The following is a 15,674-nucleotide window of genomic DNA, read 5'->3' as shown; positions in this document are numbered from 1 at the left end:
TGATAAAACAAGCACACTACAGCAGATGGATTTAACACAAGATCACTATTAAATAAAACACTGGCTCGAATGCCAAGGAATGAATATTCAAGAGGGAGTGTATTGAGTGAAAGGGTATAAAGGCAGCAAATGTAGCTCAGCAAACCCAGAAGTTATTCGCAGCTCTAACCAAAAAGTTCAAAACTTACTTAGTTCTCCACACCGGTTGACCAGTCCCTCCATAGACAAAAACCTTCAAGGTATTAATCAGCACTTATGCAAATGACAGGATTGAGCACAGAGGATCCCAACCATGTAACACTGATAAAAAAAACATGGAAAACTCAAACCCAAAACAAACCCCAAAACTAACAATACCAATTTGCAGAGCTTTTTCACTTACCACTTCATAAACTTTTCAGTTCTTCATCAGAAACACACTCTAATTCATCGTCTTGGCAGCTTCATCGTTGTAGAACATCATTTGACAAAACATGAGCCAAGATGCAATCTAAAAAAAGGGTTTCTTTTCATTTTTAGAAGTTTTGAAAAATATTTTATGGTCAGAAGTAAGGCTGGAATTAATTAAAGTGAATAAGGCTGCACCATGGAATATGGAGCGGCAAATGCTGATGCTTTAGAGCAGGGCTCCAGCTCTCAGTGGGTTTGGAAGCACTAGAAAGGATACCACCACTAACAAGGGTCCTTGAATAACTTCTTTTTGTCAACTTGCAGCATTTTTTAAATTGAACGTTTCTGTAAGATGTAATTTTGATATTAACTATGTAATATCTTCTTTAGCTTAAGGCTCAACACTTCAAAGACACACTTCATAAGCTTGAGACTCACCTAATCAGCTCTCCAAGACCACTTAAACTATGCTGTAATGTGAACAAGGAGAGGACAAACAGTAGTAACAGCAGAATATACAAATTCAGAACCAGCGTGTACCAGTACGATACAAGGTCAGAGTAAAAAGGCATTGAACATCATAAAAGATTCAAACCTAAAATATCCAAACACTTTCTCAGTGACCCAACCCCATCCCTAAAGACTCAGGCTGCATAAGACAATTCCCTCTGCAGATGCTGTGATTGGAAATACAAACCATTCACTGGTAATGCTCTCAAGCTGCCAGGATGCCCAGCAGGCGAGCTGAATTGTCAGGAAAACATATGAGTGGATCCTGATATTTAATACGATATTTAAAAGTTATTTTAAAAATCTATGGAAGGTAAACAGTTTTGCAACCTGAAGTTAATAGTCTTTACACATTTTACAATCTAAGATATGGAAGACACACACTCTCAGTGATATATATATATATACACACCTATAAATACATATATAAATGGCAACAACAATGTCAACAATGGAAATAGAGCAGTTGCTGCCTTGTCTTGATTTTACACTGTTGCACGTGCTGAAGTAGTATGAAGGACCAGTGATACACAACTCAGATGTAGTAACAGACCCTGCTTCACCTAAACCCTTAGCTTCTGGGTAATTTGGGGAAGAAAATTTTATATTGGAAAACTGGGAACCTGTGCTTTAAGGCTTGTCAAATGATTAATTTAATGGATGGCCCTTGGAGACTGTAACCTATAGTTTACTAATTTAGACAGGGATGAGTAAGTAACGTTAAGGTGTGGCTCCTCCTTTATCTTATCACTACACTCTTCGTATGCTTTGTATGGAAAACTTTATTTGATAATAAAAATAGCATTCACAGACTTTCTCCTTCTTTGTTGCTACATCATATACATAGTGTCTGTTCCAAGGAAAGAAGCTCGTACTGGGTAAGTCCACATCTACTCAGACTAGTGTTATGTATAAACCAAATAAATCAAATAAAGCTATGAACAATGTAGTATTTATATATGCATAGTGTTTTATAAAAAAGATTGGCCCACATACTGCTTTTCATCAACACAGAAAAGAGCATGATGTCTATAGCACATTGCAAGAAATGATGATTGAGGAACATAGACTGCATACAAGTGCTTAATAATAGGTAAGCAGGCCCACCATGAAGAAAGAAATGATATTCAAACCAACAAAAGCTTTAGAATTACTTATATAGTCTCCCATTTTAAAACAGCTTTACATACCTGATTCAGTTTACATTAAAATATATCCCCTGAATCAATTTGTTCCATTTTCAGAAATATAAACACTTAATCACATTCCTCACAGCTAAATTTTGTCATAAATCCTCTTTTATACAAGAAAAAGGCAACAGTTTTGGTTTTTTTTCCAACAGGCTCTATTAATTACAATTTAAACTGTACACACAATGATCGGCCATCTTCTTTCTTGGTTTTGTTTTTACAGTACCATGGCAACAACAGTGATAGACTTGCAATGCTTTTGTGTTCATATGGAAAATGTGAAACAGTATTACATGTACACACCAATGCACTGTAAAAAGCAGCAGTTTACTTTAGTGGTCCAACAGTAACGGCAAACATTTTGGCTCAGCTAGGCAGTAATCCATTAAAATCTTATACCAATACTACAGCAGACTTACCACACAACTTGCAAATTTGAAAATACAACTTAGAAACTTGCAGGTTTTCCCTTTTGCTGCTGTTCTTAGATTCAAATTTACAGCATATAACCAGTATGGATAGGCTTCTACAACCAGGTTGTCCCACTGATTGCCTCTTTTTGCCTGTGGTTTTCCTTTGATACATCTTTTTTTTAATTTTTTTTTTCCTTTTTTTCCCTTTTTTTTTTTTTTTTTCCCAGCAAGTGCACTCCTTTTGTCTCAGTAAGGATGAACCAGTAAAAAAAAAAACAAACCCAAAACTTTAAATAAAAAGCGAGAAGAAGAGAGAGCTTTTGGAATTTGGCAAAATAAGAGAAGCCCACTGGTTTTGTCTGAGCAGAAGGAATACACCTACTCCGAGAGAGAGGACTTTGCTCCCACCGCATCGTGCCTTGTCCCGGGATCCCGATCCCTTCCCTTGCTCCAAAGCAGACACACAATACCATGCATGCTCGGGTTGCTGTCCATATACATCTAGAAGATGAGCAGGGCTGCAGCGGCTGCCTTAATGAAATTATCATTAAATGTTGCTGAGGCTAATGAGAGATCAACAGTCTACGTTAGTGTGTGACACAGGCATGGTGGTTACCAGTCTTTCTGCCTTCGCGCATCCTGTAGAGGGGGCCTGAAAGTATAAACTGTTCACAGAACAAACTAGAAATTCCTTATCGTAAATCATCTTGTGCTGTGTGGGTTTGTATTTATTTTTTTTTTTTTTATTATTTAATATTATTATAAATATCCTTCATTGAAACAGTAGTCTCTTCAAACAGTTCTTGTAATTTTAGGAACATTTGTCTCTTTCTCTTTTAATTCCTTCAGCAGGAGCGCTCCATTCCTACTGAGATGAACAATTTTCTTCCTTCCCCACCCCCAACCCTTAAAAAATTTTCTACATACAGTGTAGCAGTGAGTCACTAGAGAACAGTCTGGATCAAATTATTCAAACTTGGTGATAAAATCCTTTGCCTATATTATATTACCGGCTACCCCCATTTACTATATTGGGGAGGGGGGGAAAGTAGCCCAATAAAGGAATTACTCTTAAGAAATCTACAAAGAATGTAGAAACAAAATTTTTATAATCCTTTAGGACCAACATTTGGCAAGTAATTAAAAAAAAAAAAAGAATACACTGAAAAATACTTTCTTTAATATTATACATCAGGCACAACACTTTTGTTTTGTTTTGTTTTTTTTAAGATTTCATCTGCATAAAAGGTTTGTAGGATGAGCAGGTGCCGGATGTCTCCTCGCCTGCGAAAGCCGGATGGATTCAGCTCCCGCGCTCTCTCCTCCGCTCCCGTGGGGTGGGGGAAGGCGACGGGGGACCCCGCAGGAGCCCCTCAGATGCTGAGGTCGGTGCTGCACTCCTTGTACGGCCGCCTGCGCTGCTCGGGGGGGTGCCTGCGGCTCGGCTCCTGCTTCCAGCCGGGCTCTTCCCTCTCCCGGTGGCCGGCTCGTTCCTCCCGGAGCCGTCTGTCGGGCGACCTCTCCCTCCGCCGGTCGGATGACTTGGCCCGTCGGTCGAGGGAGTTCTCTCTTCTCCGATCGGGCGACCTCCTGGGCTCCGTGAGTCTCTCCAGCGAGCGCCGCCGGCGGCCGGGCGAGCGCTCCCTGCGCCTCTCCGGGGAGAGGTCTCTCCTCCTCTCGTGGCGTTCCCGCCTCTCCAAAGTGTTGTCGGCGCTCCTCGTCCCTTCCCTCCGCTTTTCGGGAGACCTCCTCTTCTGCCCGTTCACCACCGGCCTCTCTGGCTGCCTCTCGCGCCTCCTCTCCGGCGACCTCTCCGTCCTCCTGCCTGGCACGTGGTCGTTGGTTTTAGAAGTCCCATTCCAAGTGTGGTGTTCGTTGGGATGTCTGCTAAACTCTCTGCTGCCTTTTAGGTCTCTAACGTAAGTCCGCTTGTCCCCATGTTGTGATGATTTGTGAAGGTCTGGTGGATAACTGGACTCCGATGATGGGTGCTGCCGTCGGTCGGATGGCACGGGTTTCATTTCCGATACATTTTGTGAACCTGTGGCGGGACTGTTCCTGTCACTGCTGGGGTCTGAAAGAAAATAACAGCAAAGCGTTTGGTACCCATGCCTTCCGCGGCGCCGTGACACCACTTATCACTCTTCAGACTTCATTAGTGACAAAAACAAACAACTGTTAAAGCAGTCAGCGAAGGCTAACCGAAGCTTTTGTTAATTTAACTGCGAACAAGGAGAGTTACGGGTTAGTACTGGTGCTGCTCTGTTCGTTAGCCGTGTTTTGGTCCAAGCCGATATCATCTTTATGCTCTTCTGGTCAGGGGGCATTTTACATTTTCCCCAAGCCCAAATCATAGTGTTTCGGTTACACTACTTTCTTTCCAGTGGGAAAAAATAAATAAATATATATATATATTGTAGTTCGGGCTGTTGGCTGTTTTTTTGAACAGTTTCCAATAAAAAGGGCCTTTAGGAAAGGATTTTTTTTTTTCTTTTAAGTCTTTTGAAAGAATTGCCTTCCAGGTGTGGGAGGCCTTGTTTCAAATAGGAGAAAATGTACAGAAAATAGAATTGTTTATTACGTTTTCACCTTGTAAAATAACATTTTGAAGGTGTGAGAATTAGACTGTAATTGTGCAATTTCCATTTCATTTAAGACGTTACTTAATCTCACTTAGTTCTACCACGTTATGAAAAGGCCTAGGGTAGATTTTGGTTTTGCCACAATGATTCGAACAATGATGACAAAAGTTATGATTTTTTTCATTTCAAAGCAATGGAAAGATATTGTAATATGTAGGATGGCTTTGATTAAAACCTAATCTCCAGCTCATTATTTTTAATGTAGTACTTCAGGTAAAATACAGCTGAGCTACCTCTGCGAGAGAACTGCAAAGCAGAAGGAAAAACCCCAACCCCAAACCTAAAGAACCTGCGCTGTAGCTAAGCTACAATTCCCCACGTCATTTGTAACGGATGTTTATGAATGATTCATTATAGACACGGCAAACATTAAAGTAGCTGCGCTGACTTAATGCGAGCGCTGCTTTTATTTGCTTATTGTTTCCTTTTTTAAAGCAACTTCTGCAGAGCAGCTCGGCGGGCGCTCGCTAGGCTTCCTGCGGCCTTCCTGCCGCTCGCAGCCAGACACCCACCTGGAGGTGGGCTACACCCCGATGACAACAACTGAAAACCCTCACAAACACTTGTGGGGACAGTTTTTTTGTATTTTCTGTTTTTCTCCTTTGTGTCTTCCCTCCCCCCAGGCCAAACACTCTACACGCTCTCTCCTCCTGCCAACAGGCAAAGCGTCTCCCGTTGGGTGGCTCTGCCATTCCTTAGCTTGGGAGGGTCGGTGTGTGCGTGGGCCCATGAGTTTTGTGATTTCCAGGTGAAACCCGTGTGGCAACTCACGTGTGTGCATTTTTTGCTTATTAGCTTTTTCAGGCAGCAGCCGGGGACCACACCGCTTTTCCGTGGCTGTAAGCACGTGGCTTGCAGCAACCTGGCTACCGCCCAAGGTACAAGCGAGGTTTAAAGGTGTCCTGTGGTGTACTTACAATTCGGGGGACGCAGGGTGCTCGGAATGAACTGCTGTACATATAAGATATAGCAAAGCGGAAAGCAATGTGAGGGAATTAGGCCACAGCACAAAAACACCTAATATTGATTTTAGCTACAAACCGTAGTTTGATTATGGCCCATAAGGTAGAAGCAAGACTCCCCGAGCTTGTCATTTCTCATACATGCAGCGATATTAGGAGGTATCATCGCTGAGGAAGGAAGAGCCCAGCACCAAGAAAAGTAGGAGAAAGAGAAAGAGAAAAGTAGAAAATTTAGATTCCCTATAATAAAGATGAAAGAAAGAAAAATCTTCATATTTTATCTTAGAATAAAGAAAGTTTATTTTTCCAGTCAGATTGTCTAGGCTTCACCCAAATATAAGGCTGCAAAGACAGCAGTTGTTATTATCGTGACATAAAGAGACATCTAAGAGGTGATTCGATAACCCAGACAACGAGAGCATCCATTCTAAAAGACAGCTGGAACAGCGACACAGAATGTCATAGAAAAAACATTAACAATCAAACAACAACGAAAAATAAAGTCCACCAGAGACCACAACATTAAAAATAAGTACAAAACTCATTACAAAAATATACAGCCTCATAGAGAAGCACGTTCCAATCGAGTCAGAAAAATATTGGAACTTAACATTATTAGAGGAACCATTTGCGACTGCAGCGAACAGAACGAAGAGAGGAAGGAGTCCCAAATGTTACAAGGATATTCTTTACAGTAGTGCAACCCCTGTATATTAAATCCTTGCTTGGAGAATGAACGTTTAGTGGTTTAGCATTAGCCAAAAGAAAATTGGTGGTGGATTTCCATCCTCAGTGCAACAGACATATGCTTTGAGAAGTGAAGCACTTAATTTACAGGGTATTTATGCAGTCTAGCATATGATACAGTACTGTACATCCAAAGGAGTATAGGAAAAGACAAAAGTAGAAAGAACATTACAGAATTTCAGTGCCATCATTGAACCTTCCGGTGTGCTATTTATATTACAGAAGTGTAAACCCACAACTTCCCTTCCGTATTGTTCAACACTTCAATTGTTTGTTGGTTATACTCTGAATTGGTCATTTAAAGTTAAATAATTAACAGAGGGAGGAGAAACTCCCCAACGTGGTACAGTAAATGAAAAGAAAATCTAGTTCATAAATTGTGCAAAAGGATTTTGTTTCTGATTTTAGGACATGGAGTGAATGATAAACACAGTACTTACTGACACAGAAATAACCCAAATACGGGGAGAAAAGTATAAAGGACATCCCTTCAATCATCAGTTTCTATAGAAACCTCAAAGACCTTTGGTTGGGAGTAGCCCTCCATCGAGGGCACAATATTTGACAATTATCTCAAATAAATAAGACATAATTATAATATTAAATAGCGTGCTAAGTTAAGCCACCCAGCAATCCAACCTCCGGGGGAAGAAAAGGAAATCTAATGCAATTCTTAGTAAGAAACGAGGTCGGAATGTTTCCCCCAAGACAGACACGAGAGCACCTTTTCATAACCTCCTCACCTTTTCAGACCTTACAAATTAACTAGTTGAAACCAGCAGACAGTTTAAGAGGGGAGAAAAGGGCTCAGGAGGCCAAATCAATATATTTTTGCAGTAAAGCTTTTTTTTTTTTTCCCTTCTTTTCTTAAATAACTTTATAAATATTTACATAAATATTAAAGGGAAGGCAAAAATCTCGTAAGCCATCTCGGCATTCATGTCTATGGATACAGACAGGAACTAAGAGAAAAACCTAACCAAAAAAAAAAATCACTGCTTCAGAATAGTAACTCAGGATCCCGGTTTTTGCATTGATAGTAGAGACCTATTTGAAACAACAATTCAGCCGCTGAGAAACAGTTTGGCACAGTTCAATAACATTCCTTGTTTGGCTGGACAAGACAATAAGGTTTTTTTTTGTTTTGTTTTGTTTTGTTTTCCTCTCTGATCACCAAAAATACTGCTATGATGATCTTGCCTTACACTGCGCCCCAAGTCCATGGAAGCAAGCAAAGGATGAAATGTGTAGAAAATTCAGCACAAGCGAGGCAATTAACCATATGTTGCAAAGGTTGGTAAGACACTGGTGAGAAAGGAAAATAAAAAAGAATTCCCGCTTCAGATCTTGAGACATATCATTCATGGAGTGATGCCAGGGAAGAAAGGAATGTTTTCATAGTTTGACCCACCATATTCTGGGACAGAGCCATCTCCACGTTTCAGAAACAGGCGGACCCTGCGGCCACCATTTTTAATCAGTTCGATGGCCCGAGCGTGCTTCATGTTCTTGGTAGTTTCTCCGTTGATCTCTAAGATTTCATCACCGATCTGTCAATGTAATAGAAGAAAAGAGTCTAAGATTAGGAACGAGCCCCCACAAGTGTCACCACCAGCAGACCACAAGACAATGGCCCCAGCAAAGGTGGAAGAACAGCTATGCACCAGGTGAAGCTAAATAGGACCAAATCCTTCCAGTGACAAGCCTCAAAAACCTGTGTAGGGGCTTGGGATTTGAAGATGACAGAAAAAGCTTAAGGTATCAAAATATTTCATTGCTGTTCTGTAAAACCACATTGCGTTCCTGTATTGCTCAATAGCTAGAGCTGTGTTAGAACTGGTGTTATTTTGATTATTTGTAATCAAAATTATTTGGTCAAAGAGGTTGGTTGTTTTACAGTCTGCTGTAACAGGAATGTTCAAGTTGCTTTTCCAGGTCCATTTCTCACTTGGATATAGATACCTATTAAGAACCAGAAAAGTTGCTTTTGTAAATATAATAATTTATCAGGATAGGAAAACAGGTCTTGGAAGAGCCTGTCAAAGCATTGACTTCCACAGGGCAGCATTGATTTATTTTCATCAGCAAAAATTTTGGACCTATAAATCTACCCCTAGAAAAAGAATTTTGAAAATGCCCTTTGCATGATATATCTGGAGAAGAAAAAGACATGCAGTAAAGTTATAATGCATTCTCTAACAGAGAGGCAAGGACTACATAAAACTTGTCAATTTATTTTTTCTGTAGGCATTTTATAGCACATGCTCTGGTTATAATGCTTATAATTTAACTGATATCTGAAGTGAACAGTTAATACTGATCAAAAACTAAATTATAATTTTGTAATCCATGGGTCAATATACATGCTCTCTGCCCACTCTGCCCGCTAGCAGAGGAGAGGATCAAGTGGGACACCTCAATCCTCTATGCACGGCTGCAGCTTTAAAAGAGCTGACAAAGATTGTGGCTATTACATTTTCATTGCTACTTGGATCTTTGTTAGGCTTTAAAAGTCAGATTATGTATTAGAATTTGGAAACCTGGGATGGAACAAGGGAGTGAATTCCTCCAATGCACACACACTGCTACAGAGTGTGTACAAAGAGTGACAGAAACCATTGACAGAAATAAATAGGAACCTCCGCTCCTTTCAGTTAACATTTAATTTTCCTTTTAGCTGGCGTGGAAGAAGGTGTGCCTGTAAGGGAGAGGCAGGAAAGTCAGCTTAGTGCAAAGAAAGGGGTTTGTTAAATCTGTTTGTGCGTACCCTCATCTTCCCACATCTCTCAGCTGGACCATCCTCCGCTAGCCGCAACACGTACAGATCCATATTGTACTCCCGGCCACCTCGCAGGCTAAAGCCAAACCCTTTGGCTCCTCTTTCCAGCTCAACAGTGTAAAAATCTTGGTCCTGCTGGAGGGAAGACAACATACGCGCAATTAGACAGAAAGTTAAATGCTGCTCTACTCTCATTTTGAAATTATTCAATCAATGAGCATTATTAATTTTGTTACTTATAACTAAAAAAAAAAAAAGAATTAGTTGAATTTTCACACACAGACTAGGATTTCCTGCTTCCTCAGACTTCACGCTGCAATTTGGAGTGCTGGCAGTGGTCTGCAAAGGGCTGTTTGAATGCTTGGCCACATCCCATGCATTTTTAGGCACCTCTGTCGTACACCACCCCCTGTGCCCATGCAGAAAGGCACATTTCGGGAGGGTGGTAGTGTTCCACTAACTCCAAATGAAGGCTGGGGCAACCTCTTTTCCAGCCTTTAGCTAAATGTCTAGTGGGACCTGGGATGAGTCTATGCCATGGTGGTGGCTTTTCTTTTTGTTACCACCTCATCTATTCCCTTACAAGAAGCTCAGAAGCACACACATTGTTTTTCACAAATGCTGTTAGTGTAAGGATGTTTTGAAACCCTTAATGGAAGAGGTTACTTCTGGGATGGCCAGTGGCAAGGAAAGATAACAGTGAGACAGATAATCTCTCTAATAATAGCTGGAACACTCCAGCTATTGCCCCTTATTAGGTTTTGCCCTTTTCTGTCCTCTGAATTTATCATTTACACACAACAGCACTTTCTGGAGAGGTCCCTCAAAACATACAAGCCAATAAACAAACACATAAATTATTACTGTCGTAAAAACATCAGCTTTTTTTCTTTCTTTTTTTTTTTCCTTCCTAAAAGTCTTGATGAGAATGTGTTGGAAATGTTTCTCAGCTGAAACAACAGCAACACATAACACATCAGCAAATTCCTCTTTCTCCAGCAAACAGACCGAGGGAGAACAACCTCCCAGTAGGATTTTTCAAAGGAAATATTTGAACACAGCCCTCAAGCAGATTGGAAGCAACAGTCTGTGGTAAACAAAACAATTAGAAAGGTACTCCTTACCTGCGCTGCTTGGGGTGCTTTGAAATCAAACTGAGATTCCTGCTTTGGTTTGGTGTTGTTCCTGCTGTAATGAATAAGAGAAAGAGGGAGAGAGGAAAAATAGAGCTCATGGGATGTGAAGATGATCAAGAGGTAACTGAAGAGAGAGCATGTCAACACGCTCTCAAGGAAAACAATCTGACCTGGTCTCCTGTGGTATTTGCTGAGGAGTATGTGTGGTTGTAATTGTAGCAATTTTTTCTGCATTGGTCAATAAAGTAGCATTGGAGGATTCTGCAAAATAAATTTTTTTTTCATTATGAGTGCAAACCATTGGCTATTCACTGAAAATAAACAAGTTTTCCAAAGGCATTTCACTGGAAAGCATCATTATGTTGGTTTTAAATAACTTGAGATTGGCTCAAATGTTTTAAATCCAAAAATTAACAGATTAAAATCTAAACTAAGTCATAGTAATTATGTATATGAAGCTGTACAATCAATTGGGAAAAGAAAAAAAATAAAATTGGGAAATCTGGATTAGAAACACCTTTGACCATCAGGCACACTAAGAATGAAGACTGACTTCTGGAAGAAGGGTTGAAGACAATTTTGTCTGTTGTTTAACGACATGAATTCCAATCATTAAAGTCTCCAAATACGGTAGGTTGGCTGGATTAATTTTATAGTAGCAATAACTATTCCATGGATTATAAACTTAGCAGTGCTTCCTCTGTCAGAAACTGCAATCTTCAGTAGGATTGAGATGTGATTTACCTAATACCTCACAAGGTGATATTGAATGTGGCTAAAACCCAAACTTACTGCAACCCATCTTTGAAATACAACCCGCTGCTGCCTGAGCACTCAAAGCTGCACACAGGGACATGGAACCACCTCTACCAAATGCATCAGCAGCTCTGGGTACCATTTACAGAAGGGCTCACCAAGAGAATACTGAGAGCAGGATTAACTTCAAAACACAATTTATGCGAAAGTAAAGAGCACTCAGCCCAACATCAGCTTGTGCAAATGCCAGATTACTCTACACACAGAAGGAGGTGCCTCCAGGAGAGGCCCTCTCTCCTGCTTCACAAAACTGGGAAGGGAGTTCCTGTAGGCACGACTGAAAAGGGACTATTTAGGTGTCCCTCACAGTAGGGCACGGCAAAACAGTCTCCTTGCCGTTTCAGAGCTATATCATAGACTTCAATAAGACCAGAGTTAACCCAGAACTCATTTAAAATTCTGCCTAAAACTAAGGCCATGTATCTTGGTTTTTGACTGAATTTATCTAGTTCCAATTCCACTTTAAAAAAAAGGCACCATCAGACAACAGCAACAAAAACCGGGTGGAAACATCTGGCTTTCCAACATAAAATTACAAGGTCTTCTACCCTGCCCTTGTTTGCCTCTTAAGCTCCAGGCATCCGGTAATTCATTTTATTGACTATGGAGAAATCTGCCATTATTAAACAGGGTCCAGCTGCAATACAATATTGCAGAAATGGGAGATTTTTTGCGTGAATCAAGGAGAGATGGTGGTCATAGGCTTATTTGGTCCTGGGAACTTATTTTATTTCGTGGATTTATTTTAACTGTGGAGAAATCTAGACGAGGTGAAGGCTTTTCCTTTCTGCAGCTACTGCATGTCAAGCGAAACTCAGGAAAAGGGAAAGAGAAAAAAGAAGAAACATTTAAACAGATGGGTGCAGCGAGAGCACAGCTCCTTTGCCTGCAGCACTGTGCCCAAGTGAACATCCCCAAACCCTCAGCATATGGAGCTGTAACATCTTCCAGACCAGACCTGGCTTGTGTCCAGTGGCTCAGAGAGCGAGAGAAGCTCCTGGGTTTGCCTGCACCTCTCCGGGTAGGCATGAGCAAAACATGTCCTTGTGAGAACGTGCCACTGACAGCTGGCTTGTGTAAGGAGCCGTGCCTCTGTGTGCTTACACTGCTGGAGTTTAAGAAATAATCCTGTGTATTTTGTAAAGATGCCCTGATGCTAAAATTGGTCTCCGACATAAGAAGGCCGTGAAACGTGGTTTATGTGTTCTGGATTCATCCACAACAAAAGCCTCTGAAATCCTCCACAAATATTTGGAGATCTGATGAAGATGGGCTTCAAAGAGAATGCAAGATTCCTACCCTTTTAGTAGGTCACACTAAGAATACCAAGCAGAGCAACAACACATCTTTGGTACAGCTGTATCTTCACTCCACTGTACTGCATCTATCTTTAGCCCACCCTATCCCATGAGTCAGGAGTTGTGCATAATTTTGCTAGCTTTTTAGCCACGGGTTCAGGACGTGTGCCAGCCACCGTGCAAAAGTGGAACAGAACACAAATACAAGAAAAATTATCTCTAGTAGAATTACACTTGTACTTTCTAAATCCTATATATTTAAATTGATTCTTTGCCCTGTTCTGCCCTAGAACACTCAGACACCAATTAAATGCCTCATCTAAGCTTGTCATCTTTCAGGTTTCTGTATCCTTGCATCAGCTGGTAGCACCTTAAACTATCATAATTTCATTGCAAACACACTCCTGCAATGGTCTACGCCAATGAGCTGGTGCAAGACTTATTACAAAGCAAAACCCCTTTTTGTTTTCAATAATGTTAGAAGAGATTAGAAATGTGAGTTTATTGTGAGTCTTGTGGTGAGTCTTAGTTTCACACTTATCCGAGAAGCACAGCTTCTGATTTATTTCCGCCTCCCCCTTCAAGTACACTATCAGACCATTTATATTTACCAAAAAAGCACCTCAAAATCAACACGAATAAAACTACAAATCAACAAAAGCACCCAAAGATAACAAAAAGAAAACAACATTAAGGCAAATTTCTTAAATCTCATGGGTTTTAGAGCAAAACTCTCAGTGACTTTGAATGTCTGGTCTTACTGGCTTTTGGAAATTAAATGGAGGTAATACTATGCAGAGTTGGCCACCCAACTTGAAATTTCAAAGGGACAATAAATAAGAAGATCTGAAGTCTGCATTGCTATGAGAGAAAAGAGATGACTCCTTCTCTAAATTACAGCTTTCCAACTTCTCTAGGAATACCTAATGTCAGTCACAGCTACAGATCTCCCTTCTAACCTAAACAATTTAACATGGTCTTTTGTACAGCATGAACAAGACTGTGTGAGCATTCACATCAGGAGGCTACGTTCCTCTTAAAAAATCTTAAACCATTCCAAAGATACTTATTTCTTATACCTGATTCACAGCCATTTTATTATTCATGAATAGTCAATTTGCTGGAAGCGGCAAAGGATCATACACCATTTGACCCGGTAGCCACTAAACAGTAGGAAAATAAAGCCTTTAAGCAAAACAGATTATCCTAAACAGAAATAATTTATAACCAGATCATTTTTCAACCTGGCTTGTTTTTACAGATAGCACAATCATGCTCTGTGGGGTAACAATATCCATGTTTCAGATTAGAAAGTGTGAGAATTAGCAATTACTAAGTGCTTCTCACTGGAAATCTCATCATGCAACTTCTTCATTCTGCTTTACAGGTACCAGGATCAATTCAGCCATGCTTTCCCAACCTTTCCTTCAAACTTAATCATGCTTTCTCTATACTTAACGGAATGCAAATAAAGTCCCATACGACCCTTAAGAAATGCTCTTTAGCGCTATATAAAAGCCATCAAATCTTATACCCATGGATTCAGCTTAAAAAGAGAGCAATGTAAAAGGATTTCTGCCTAACGAGTTCTCCCTGTGAACCCATCCACGGCAGAGCAGGACAATGAACAAACAAAATGCTTAGAATTTAGAATGACACCAATTTTAGTTCTGTTACAGATATTTTACATATATTTCTTCTATGTTCCTATTTGGCATCACAGCTAGGGATCAATTTAATGAAACTGATATATGACACAGATCCTAATTTTTAATGACCTGAAACTAGTACCAAGCATCAGCATATTATTAGGGATCCTGCACTTTCCCTCTGATCTGAAACAGTGAGATCCTGTCCAGGGTAATTCTTACAATGATCAGCTGCAAGCACAGAGCAGCTCCAGAGCCATCACCATTTAACAAACTCATTTCAAAATGTACTGAGTTAGCTCCCAAAGCAACTTACCCGGAATAAAACCAAATCTTCTTTTCAAACAGCTTAAAACATGACAAAGTGTTTATCCCTTTCTGTGATCTCTTTACTCTATAGCCTGCTTGAGTATATACAAAGCTTCAGGAATCCCACATATTAAGGAGTGATCCCCACACATTCTAAAGCTGCATTATTATCCTAAGAACCAAATCAAAGTGTACTGAGATATACATCAAATTTACAGAAGATCATTTTAAGGAGGTAAGTGGAAGAACAGGATAGAATGGAGTATTATTTTTTTTAATGAAGAATCAGCACCTCCTTATTTTAAAAAAGAACTCCCATTTCTACAGAAAGAAGCAAAAAATAAAGCTATGGAAGACTCACAACCTCCCTCACCGCTAATTCCCAAAGTGGGAGTGGAAATTGAGTCCTCTGTGACTTTGCAGCTCTGACTGATGCAAAAAAGCCCGGGAACAAAACCAACGAGAGGGTCAGATAAGACAGCAGGAAACATATACTTTACCATCTCCTGGAATGATGCGCAGGGTAACGGTGTTTCCCGCTTCCTTAATGAGGTTGACGATGTCTGAATGCGACTTGTTGGTGATGGAGCACCCATTCACAGCCAAGATCCGATCGCCTACTTTCAGCTTGCCACAGCGGTCTGCGGGACTCCCTTCAATTATCCGACCTATTTTGTGAGGCATGGCCACACATGCATTTCCCGCTTTTGTATTGGTTTGGGGGTTGTTTTAGTTTTGTTTGTATTTTTTTTTTTTTTTTTTGTTTTTTTTTTTTTTAAGTTTATTTCATGCAATTAATCAAAGTGTCCGTAGGTTGCATATTATCGTAGCAT

At 40.3% G+C, this 15,674-nt stretch overlaps 1 protein-coding gene across 5 annotated transcripts in view; it reads right to left on the bottom strand.

The window, feature by feature from the left end:
* Positions 1–1,664: 1,664 nt before the first annotated feature.
* The window catches only part of MAGI1 (membrane associated guanylate kinase, WW and PDZ domain containing 1), an 82,290-nt gene continuing 68,280 nt past the window's right edge, over positions 1,665–15,674 (bottom strand). Inside the window, exons 16-22 of one of the 5 annotated variants that reach the window (XM_014946734.1) lie at positions 15,342–15,545; positions 10,940–11,030; positions 10,758–10,821; positions 9,622–9,768; positions 8,266–8,404; positions 6,187–6,275; positions 4,079–4,577 (exon numbers count right to left, since the gene is read on the bottom strand). In XM_014946734.1, coding sequence (XP_014802220.1) covers positions 4,521–4,577; positions 6,187–6,275; positions 8,266–8,404; positions 9,622–9,768; positions 10,758–10,821; positions 10,940–11,030; positions 15,342–15,545 — 791 coding nt within the window. In that variant the 3' untranslated portion in view covers positions 4,079–4,520. Of the gene's footprint in view, positions 4,578–6,186; positions 6,276–8,265; positions 8,405–9,621; positions 9,769–10,757; positions 10,822–10,939; positions 11,031–15,341; positions 15,546–15,674 lie in introns of all 5 variants that reach the window. The other 4 variants (XM_014946730.1, XM_014946731.1, XM_014946732.1 and 1 more) reach the window with 4 other exon arrangements.

The sequence above is a fragment of the Calidris pugnax genome, unplaced genomic scaffold (assembly GCF_001431845.1).
Source record: "Calidris pugnax isolate Ruff unplaced genomic scaffold, ASM143184v1 scaffold81, whole genome shotgun sequence".
Classification (NCBI taxonomy): domain Eukaryota; kingdom Metazoa; phylum Chordata; class Aves; order Charadriiformes; family Scolopacidae; genus Calidris; species Calidris pugnax.
Note: the sequence above shows the minus strand (reverse complement) of the source record. Positions and strands in the feature narration are given on the sequence as shown.